Here is an 11,133-nt window from a genome sequence, read left to right as displayed (position 1 = left end):
TATAATACATCAAAAATACTAAAAACATTATAATAAATGTTTCCCAACAAATTAAAAATAAATTAAAAAAATATGCATATTTAAAAAACACTAATATAAGTGCAACTTAACAAGCAAATACCTCTAAAATAGTAACAAAATTAACAATAAAACAAGAGTTATACAATATCCAAACAATAACTACAAAATAATATCAACATAATAGTGAAACGGGAGCAAAATAGTAAAAAAAAACACATCCCTAGGACTCCGAAAAAATATTTTAAAAAATAAATGAAATTTAAAATTTTTAAAAAGAATTATTTAATGATTTGTATGATAATGAATCCCTAATAAAGAGACAAACAAAGTAAAAGGCACAAATGGTTGCGTACTTACAAGGTACCATGAAAGGAAAACAATGGCTTTACACATCCACTTAGATAAAAGAAACAATTTCAAGACAAATATATAATATAGGACTATATACATATTGCATATATCATAGCAAGTAATTATGCGCACATAAGCATATACACACCATGCTTATAACATGCATGAATTACCCCAAATATTTACATGGAACCATGTGCCATCATGCGCTATAAATTCTTTATCATGGATTGGGAAAAAAATGTCTTAAATCTATTTACATGAATGATTTCATATCTATTTACCAATTGAAGATATATATACATGAAACACCCACTAGCCTTACACCTTCATTCCAACAAAAAAGACAATACCTTCGTTCCAAGAAAAAACCTTAAAGCCACGTTTACATTATAAAAAAAACACGTATTTTCATTTTAAACCCAAAAGAATAATGACGTAAAATTTATTGTGTTACTCAAGTTTTCATACCAATAAGGGAATCACTCATGAGCTTTAAACATGACAAATCAAAGAACAACATTAAACACATGGAGTTCGAAAGGCTAATGTGAAGGAAATTTATCCCCGCTAATTTCAAACAAAATCAAGATGAGTATAGTAAAGTTACGAGATTTAAAGTATACAATACCTCAATTTGTTCATTTCTAATTAGATTAAAGAATGTTTAGGTTCTCATAGTAAAAGTTTTCAGAATAATCAGATTCTCAGACATGTCCACAATAATAATATCCATGCACATATTTTCGTATATATATATTCACACATATGCATCATAATATAATTTTTTAGCTTTGTATGCACATGGTTTAAATGATGTTAAACAATTTTGGGTTCAAACATAGTAAATTCTACCCATTGTTACACACCATAATGGAAGTTCCCCAAAACTCCCTTTTCCAACACACTGGGATGTGGATATACCACTACGGGTTTGCAGATAATAACTGCCATTTGGCTGTGGACACACAGCAAGTTCCTGCAGTTGGAATCTACTTTTGTCTATGGGTTCACAACAATAAGTCCTGCTGATGAAACCTGCTTTTGGCAGTAAATTCTACAGTATAAACTTGTAGTATCTGCTTTTGGCTGTGGATACACAGTAGTACCTACAGTTGGAATTTGCCTTCGTTTGTGGGTGCACAACAAAACTGATTAATGTAGATGAACTGTCAGACTTCCTCTGACAATATCGTCCCAACCCATGCAATGCAATGCAACATATTTAATTCAATCACATATGTTAGCATTTAATGTACTAACACATGGAAAGTCAGTAGCAAAATCAAGCTTTTCATGTATTCAGATTGACAATAATATAGGGCACGTCGTTTATACAATCACAAGTATATAGACACAAAAGTAACATGTACTATTCATAATTCATGTAAATATTCATATATATATAAATACTGCATTAATTCGATCAATCATGGATTCTAGCATACTACATATAATCAAGGACCTAGTTGTATAATTTAATTCACTAAAAATGGTTTGGAACATATTCAGGGACTAAACTGGTCAAAACGTAAAATTCTGAGTCAAAACTGTAAATTTTTTAGTTACAGGGGACACACGGTTGTGTGACCGGACTGTGTGGGAAGCTTTGGATCGTGTGGAGGTGGTACGCGGTTGTGTGGCTAAGCTGTGTGAGAGACTGTGGCCGTCTAACATTTGAAAATTCAATCTACAGGGAAGAGACGACCATGTAGGGGGTCCTAGGCTCTGTGAAAGTCGAACACACTAGGGTTTCAAGGGTGGCATGGCCATGTATGGGGTCATGTAGTCCACACGGATGGCCTACACACTCGTGTGGTTGGATGTGTGGTCTAGGCTAGGCTTACTTTTGCCTCAATTTTCTCGTAAAAAGAACACACACCTGACTTCTGGGGTCTCGAGCAACGATCCTCACGTCCAAATTTGATCCGGAATACCTACAACAAGCCTTTCAGACGACATTTACGCAAGAATTATATATTGTTTTCAAGATTTTTGAGAAATTCGTAAAAGATTCGTAATCAAGTTGAAAGATTAGCAAGAACGGTGAAACCTCAGAATTTATGGGTTCTACAAATTGATAACAAGAATTCTTACTGATCTTTTGATGAGAATTCAAAGATTAAAGACGATAGTTTCAACATTCGGTGGATGAACGAGTTAGATCGTGAATTGATTTTGACTTGGATTTTCAATAAATCAATTTTCCAGCAGAGACTTTAAAATTTTTATGAAAGGAAAAATGAGAAACAAAAAGGATAAAGAATTTAAAGAGAGAAAAGAAAAAACAAGAGGTCAATTTAGGGTTGAAAAGGATTTAAAATCAATGTATAATTAGAAAAAGTATTTAAATAACTAGGGTTTTAAAATTAGAGGGGTTGATTGGGCAAATAACCCTTCTTACTGTCCAAAAAAGAAATGAAAGGGAGAGTGTCATGACTTGAACTTTGCCACTTAAGCTACTTCCCATTCTTAGCTTATTTCTACCACATTTAATATATATTCTATATTGAGTTTGTTCCTTAGTTGGAGAAAAAAAAAGAAGAAAAATGGGAAAAGTGGGGTTTAAACCTCAATTCTCTTGATAGTATATTAAGCTCTTAACTATCAAGACTAAGACTCATTTCTTAGTGATTTTATTGATTCTAACCCTATTTATTTTTTGGTGTCACAATAAATATAATCACTAAATATAGTTATGTTATTTGATAAAAGTAAATACTGATTTTTAAAAGATTATTTATGTTTAATTTTAATCTTATCAATATAATATTTTATATTATTTTGAATAATTTTGAGTAAAAGATAAATATAATAACTTGAACATCTCAATTTTCTTAAAAATGATAATTCATTTCATTTATTAATGAAATAAAATTAACTTAATATTTTCTAAGTTAAGTAATAAGTAGCTAAATACCTACTTATCTCATTCAATATTTTTTGTTGAAAATTTTATATTAAATTAAAAAATTAAAATAATTATCAAACACGTTTAAAATATTAAATAATTTATTAAACACACCCTAAATTAAAAAATAATAGTTCAATAAATAAAATTTTAGAATTAACCCATTTATTCTCACTACAAATTCATTGGAAAATTAAAACAAAACTATAAAGAAAACTTCTTTTTCTTTCTTTTTGAAGATAACTATAATGAAAAGTATCAAAAATTGAAATATATAAATTATGGATGTGACCCAAAAATTAGCCCTAAAATACATTTGGTTATTTATGTTCCATGGGCTACTTTGTTCTTTTGGGTCCGAAGAATTGTAGATGCAATAAACCCATATCATCTATATCTATATATGAGTTGGTATCATAAATTAATAGGGAGTTTGGAAAAAATTAATATACCCAAACTTTAAATGATACTTTTATTTTTTAAAACACATAACCTTTAAATAAAATAATTAAAAATTATACATCCAAGAACCAATCACGACAGGGCAAAGTTCGAACAATAAACTCGACTAGCGTAATTTGAACTCAGGTTATACTTGAGACAATGAACACCCTTAATCATCAGGCCATTACATGGATTCGTTAGTTTATGTCAGGAGTATTTTAACAAAACTTGTAATTAACAAATTAAAAAGTTAAGAGGTAAAGTTTGGGTTGGAGTAAATGTGTTGGTGTGTCTTACCATATCCTAATCATATTTAAAATATTTATATTTGTATACATGCTGTGTTTTGAGTCAAATTTGCCAACAACAATTAAAATAGGCCACCAAAGGGAACCAAAAAGGGCCACTTTTATTTCATGTTTGTTATATTTCATGTTTTGGGTCTGGAAAACTGGCTGTTTGAAAGTCCAAAACTAAGAGGCTTGATGGTACCAAGGGACATGACAAAATGCCAAAATCAAGTATAAAATGCTTATTTCATTTGGATAAATTAATGAGGACAAATGCAGGAAACAACTTCTTTTTTCTAATAAGAGATCGGGTCATATAAATCTACTTTATAATTCACATGTGACTTTACTTAATTTACATAAATGATGTTCCAATTTTAGTTTAGGTAATAAATTATATAATATATTTAAAAAGGGGGCAACTTAGTCTAAGATCAAGCTTTGAATGTTTGAGTTCGAGTCCAATCTATATTTTAAACCAAGTTAACTCTTTACTCAGATTTATTTTTTGAATCTAATATTTTTATCCAGATCGTCGAAAAAAACCTAAATTTAGAGCATTGAAGGTAGATCTGAAGCTTACATTGTGGGCAATATGGACATGATTAATTATAAGCTAGCAAGTAAACCAAGGTAGGGGTAGATTCTGTCTGGGACCAAATTGGAAGCTAATTAACAAGGCTACTTTCCAAGAAGAGATTTTCAACTAAGGAATGCTATTAATTACCTCAATTATTTTGAGATTGACTCCAAATTTTCAACCCTTGTTCGAATATTATACCAAACTTTGGTATTCATTTCAAAATCTAAAAATCTTGTTAATTTCATCAGAATTATTATCTGATAAGCATGAAATTTACTTAATTTTTTTTATGTAGATATAGAAATATTAACCATTTTTTTATAGTTTGAAATAGCAAATCTGATATGATCCAGTTCAATTCTTAAATCAGTCTAGGTTCAATGTACATAAAAGATATTGTAAATGCAATCACAATTACAAGCATTAATACATCTGAATCAATCATTACAATACGCAATCAAACTGATAATCAAAATATATCTAAAAATATTTACACGTAATCAAATTTAAACATAAAAATCAAATCTAAAATTTCAAATATCCCAAAACATCAAATTTAATTTAGTTGTTATTTATAATGTAGAAAGGTTAAAAAGTAGAAATTTTTAATTTGGAACATCAATCTCCAAGGATAATGCTATTCCTAGATTCTTCATAATCTTATATTCTAAAACAAAATCATTATTGTCAAGTCTTCTTGAGTGGAAATAGTTACCCAAGGAGATAAAATTCAAAATTTAGGGTTTTTCTTGTATTAATTACATAAATAAATAAAAATTATTACATAAATCCTTCTATGTGTTACAACTTTTTTTTTTCTTGTGAAAATCTCAAGGAAAAGATTTATTATTTTCATTCGTTTGATAGAAAATATGGGAATTAAGTGTAGTTGTTATTTTTGTATTATTATTAGTATATTAATAGCTGTGAAATATACAATTGGGCCATACATGCTTTTATAGTAAAAATATTTTTTAAGAAAAGAAAAATAAATCTAAATTTGTACAGCTTTTTGCATGTGCCACCATCATGCGTAAATACCACGCAAAGTTTTATCCTTTTATTCCAATTTATATTTTATAATTAAATAAATAATTGCTTTTTTTAATTTAAATTTTTATTCAATAAATCTAAATTGTCACATAATCTATAATACCAAGTTTTAAAAATTATATTTTTATTCAATATTTTTTATAAAAAAAAAACAAAGGTTAATAATAACCCACAAAGTGATGGGCAATGAACCATATCTAGTTATGGGCAAAGGTGATGTGAACAATAACTTTACCCACCAAATTTCAAAACTTCAAACTTCTAATCACCAATATTATGATACATTGCAATGTCATATTCAATCAATAGTATGCAGTTATGTGGGGACATAAATACAATTGCCCCATCAAGCAAAAAATAAATTACTTAATTTAATTTTTTTTAAAGAAAAAAAAAAGCCCTTCAAGTTAACTCCTTCACTAAGCAATTTCTTAATTATTACTAGTTTTGGTGAATTTCAAGCAGCCTTTCCCAACATAAAGTAAGGTATGATTGATGTAATGTCATTAATCTAAACTATATTATATTATTGATGTAATGTCAGTTTATTACACCTAACATTTTTTTCATCATCTCTTTAACCTCTTAATTAGTTTATTACTATATCATTCTTTGTTTGAAAATTATACTTAAAGCTACCACCAAACTTCTAAATCTACTCTAAACATATTAATTAATGATTAAGAAACAACCTATTAGTCTATTACATACCTCAAATCTTGCTGCGGGTAAATTATACACAATTATTTATTGAATTACGGGTAAGTTTTTGTTTTGGTCATTTCATTATTTAAAATTTTTTATTTAAGTTATTCGGCTGTTAAAATTGATGCTATACGACTTTATTTGCTCGTATTATCTGTACCAATCGAATACTCTCTTTTCCCTTCTCTTCTAAAGTTTTTTTTTTCATGAAACAACTTTAGACATTACAAATTTGCGAACTAAAATTTAAACAACTTTTTTTCTCCCATTTTCGACATTGACTCTTAGATTGGCTTGGATTTAAGTTATGTTATTCGACTTGACAATGAGTACTGATCCACCGTACTGACCATCGGATCGTCGCTTAGAACTCGTTGGCGGAACTTTTCTCAGATTGACCCTAAACTTTATTTGCAATTAATATAAATTGATCACTAATATGTGATATATAAATTGACCCTTAAATTTAACAACTTTTTTTAAATTGACCCCTAAATATTTTTTGGATCATATTGGTCCCTAAAGTTGGCATCTGAAAGACAGATTGACCCCTTATTTCTCCACGTGTCACCCTCATACTTGTCTACATCAGAAAATTATTCAAAAACAAACTGTGTTAATGTAGGGATTAATCTGTGTAACGAATACTAATATTAGGGACCAATATGATGGAAAAAAATTTTAGGGGCCAATTTCAGGGTCAAACTATATATTCAGAAAGAAAAAAAAAAGGAGGCATAAGAAACAGTTGAAGCATTAAATAAAAATAAATGAAAAGTGAGTGTTGGAAAGAGAAGAAAAGCACAAAATTCAAGTAAAACAAGAGAATCTCCCTGGTCTTAAGGGTGGACTTTTTTTAGGGGAAACGAAACCGACTCATCTTTACACAAAAACAAAACCCATTTCACTTGTTTTAAGTTTATAATTTGGTGTAATTATAGTATCAATAATGGGATCCCTTAAAAGGAAAGAGAAATTAAAAATTGCATAAAGCAAAGATATGATAGATTGTCCATAAATCCCATTATTTTAACCCTAAATCCAAAGCTTATCTCGTCCTTGAGAGAATTAAGAAGCATCCCTTTTTTGTACTTTAAGAAGAATAAATTATAGCTTTTTTTAACATAAAATATTAGTCTTATCAGTTTATATCAACCATTATTATACTGCACAAACAAACATACAAAGTGTGCTAATTATTCTGCAAATGAAAATTGAAGTCCCTTCTTCCTTTTTGGGTTATTTCTCCCAACATCTTATTGTATACAACTACTGTAACAAAGATGGCAACCTTAATTGTATACATAAAAGTATTAGTATAAAGTTAATGGGGGTATTTTAATATTAATTATCAGATACAAGTTTTACAACACTTTTTGCTTCTTTTTGTGAGACAGAAGATAATGATAATGGAAGCTATTCTCCTTCTTTTAACTTGGATTAAGGAGAATGTTAATAGATTCAAAGGGGGTTTTAAGATTTTTTTTCACTGTTTGGAAACACAGAAAACATGGAAGTTTATGATCCCAAAGAAGAACTGAGATTCTAAATCAAATTCCCTTTTGGATTGCAAAGCAGCTCTTAATTCCCAGGTTATATATTAGCAGCAACGTGATGATCCTTAATTAAACTAATTAGGAACAAAATGAAAGGAACAAAATTTAAACTAATAAACAAAGTCCCTTACTCTATATCTAAACAGATTATTATCTCCCCCCCCCCATGAGGTATAAAAATAAAAAAGAACAATGAAGCTGATCATCATCATCACCAACAGCAGCATCAAGAGGAAGAAGAAGAGCAGCCATTAGTTCCAACATGAGCAACACTATCAGTTTCGAAGTGATGGTTCAGATTCTGACCGTTGTTGTTGCTGTTGTTATGTTCCTCATGGTTGAATCGAACACTTCCATTTCCATTTCCATTCCCATTCCCATTCCCATTTCCATCTCTAGTTGAGGACCCTCCATTGGCTTGATCTTTCTTCCCAAAAGTGTTCTTATTGTTATGCATCCAAACTTTTAAAACCCCTCTATCAACCCCAACTTCACGGCAGAATTCTTGAATATCTTCTTCATCTCTTTTCTGGATTTTCCACCCAATTTTCTCGGCAAACTCCAGCATCTTATCCTTCTGGTACTGAGTGAACTTAGTTCTGAATCTTTTCTTTGAGTTGGAACCAAGATTAGCAGTGTTTGGTGTCAGCCCACCAGCTGGTAAATGGGAGCTTGTAAGACCTCCTGAAAGAGCTAAAAGCATGTGGGGAGCTGAAGGGTAGTAAGATGATGAGATCGGAGGTGGGGAAGCTGAGTTAGGACTACGATTTGGTTGACCTGCCGTTGCTGGTGGTGGCGGATGGTGGCGGTGGTGAGGCTGGTATTCTATTGTTGGGGTAGCTGTTGTGGGTGGTGGGTCATCCGGTTCGCGGCGGTGGAAGTTGCGGTGGCACCCACAAGCAGCACATTTGAGGGAAGTTGGGTCAGTTGGGGTGGCTGTTGGCGACGGCATGAATTCACCGCAACCGTCTAAAGCATGGCCGCCTAAGCTGGCTGCATGGTTCTTCAGACATTCTTTGTAGGTTATGACGATGGGTGGCGCTTGGTAGTGGTGGTGGTGGTGGTGAGGCTTGTGACGCTTGAGAACACCGTTGGTGAAAGATACAGGCTTGGTGGGTTGGATCCGAGTTGGTGTTTCACTCACTGGCTCAGGCTCGGGCTCAGCCTCTGGCGATTTTGGTGCGGTGCTTGCAAGAGCTATATCCATGGCTTTAACATCTAGAGTTAACACCAAGCAAAAAAAAAGGTAAAAATTAAAGAAAAAGGCTAAAAATGAATTTTAAAAGGGTTTTAAAGATGGGTTTTATGAGAAATATTTGATAATATGCAAGAAATTACGAAGCTTGGTAATGAAAAAGGAAAAGGGATAGAGAAACGGGGGGAAAAATGGGCTCTTCTCTCTTGGGTTGTTAAATGGGGGGGAGATGAAGGAAAAGAAAGGGTGGGAGAGGAATAGGAGAAAGAGGGGAGTGATGATTGTTGATAATTGAAAAATCTATGTTTTTGTGGTTCTCCTTCTTAACCCTTTTTCTAACCCTAGTTATAATCCATGGTTAAGTTGTTAACCCTCTTGGGGGTTAGATATGCCTGTGTAATCCTGGTAAATATTTAGCATTTCATGTATTTTTTTTATACCTCTTTCTCCATTTTACTCTATAAGATTTATAAGTACTTCGTATACATGTTTTAGCATATGAGTTAAATCAATCGGTAGTATTAAACTATTCCCACGATTTATTTTCAGTAAAGAGATAAGTTTTCGCTTATTTTGAACTTTAAAAAGTTATTACTCGGTAGTTTAAATTTAAACTAATAATTAAACGAGACATAAGAGATTTAAAAAAACATATTCAATTGGTAATGTTATTATTGCGACAACTAGGAAGATGTATATTCTAACGTGATCAAGCACCTTTTTTTTCATATTTAAAAACAAAAACTATTAAATAATAAGTGAAATTACATTTTTACTTAAATTTTATTTAATAATGAGGTTAGCAAATTGGATAAACAGAAGCGAAAGAAATGAGTACAATATTGCTGAAAACTAAAATGAGTTATACATTCTTGTTGTTTTATTTTCTAATAAAGTTATTTAATTTAATTTCAATTCAGTAATCAACCATGCTTTTATGTTTTATACCACTAAATGAAAATTTATTTTTAAAATTTATGCTAAAGGTTTCTTTTTAATAAATATTTTTTTAAATTAAGAAATATGACTAAAGGATTAAATAATTTATTTATTTATTGTCGTATCATTGATTCATTTCCAAAGCTTAAACTTTGGACATAGACAGGCATATGGTTAAAATTTGATGAGAAATAATAATATATTTATTTTTTATTAATTTTTTTGAAAAGAGTTAATTTATCTCTTTGGTCTCACAGCTTGTATGGAAGTCCGTGTACATGTACTTCATGCTAACACGGTGCTATATATATTATATGCGGCGTTAATAAATGATTTAAAAATTATAAAAAGTTTCAATAAATTATTATAAAATACATGTAGACTGTCATGTTTAAAAATTTAATATTTTAAAGAAACTCTTTTTTGAAAAACTAATGATTAAATTTGACTATTTTTAAAAAATTGAGAGCCAAATGTAGTTTAAAAAGGGTAAGAGTTAAATTGACAAAAGAAATAAATATTAAACTACTAAAATTGACATTATATCCTTAAATTTAATATCAATTAACAATTTTAGCAAAATTATTTTAGCATTTATATGAATAAATTAGATTCAATATAATTAAAAGCAAACATATATCTTTATAGAAAGTAATTAAACTAAAATATAAAACCAATATCACAACATTTTGAGTTGATGTCACGAGTTAGTCGGACATTAATTCAGTTATAAAATTATGAGAATATTCTTCCATTATTTAAGAGTATTTTACTTTTTTCAATTAAAAAAATTAATAAAAATATGCATATGGTGATATTTGAATTGCATTAAAAAAAATAATCTGTCATTCAACTAAAATTTTATTTTTATATTTATAGACACTTTGTTACCTTCATCAATTGTTTATATCTATACAATTATTTAAGTCATTGTTGAGTTGATGTCATGAGTTAATCAGATAACTCGGTTAGAAAAATTACGAAAACATCCTCCCATATTTAAAATAAAAATATGCATATTGTGGGATTTAAACCCACGTTAGTTGGATTGATAAAAACTTAATTTATCACTAAACCAAATTGTT

At 30.0% G+C, this 11,133-nt stretch overlaps 1 protein-coding gene across 1 annotated transcript; it reads right to left on the bottom strand.

Annotated features, from left to right (window-relative positions):
* Nucleotides 1–7,901: 7,901 nt before the first annotated feature.
* On the bottom strand, nt 7,902–9,537 carry LOC121216298 (zinc-finger homeodomain protein 9). The gene has a single exon (XM_041091883.1). It carries the CDS (start codon nt 9,119–9,121, stop codon nt 8,141–8,143), a length of 981 nt encoding a protein of 326 aa, XP_040947817.1. The 5' UTR covers nt 9,122–9,537; the 3' UTR covers nt 7,902–8,140.
* Nucleotides 9,538–11,133: the final 1,596 nt, after the last annotated feature.

This window comes from Gossypium hirsutum, chromosome D04 (assembly GCF_007990345.1).
Source record: "Gossypium hirsutum isolate 1008001.06 chromosome D04, Gossypium_hirsutum_v2.1, whole genome shotgun sequence".
Taxonomy (NCBI): Eukaryota; Viridiplantae; Streptophyta; class Magnoliopsida; order Malvales; family Malvaceae; genus Gossypium; species Gossypium hirsutum.
The sequence above is the reverse complement of the archived record's forward strand: the minus strand, read 5'-3'. Positions and strand labels throughout refer to the sequence as shown.

Coding starts and splice junctions, on each gene's coding strand:
- LOC121216298 (XM_041091883.1), bottom strand. CDS start 9,121: ATGGATATAGCTCTTGCAAGCACCGCACCAAAATCGCCAGAGGCTGAG.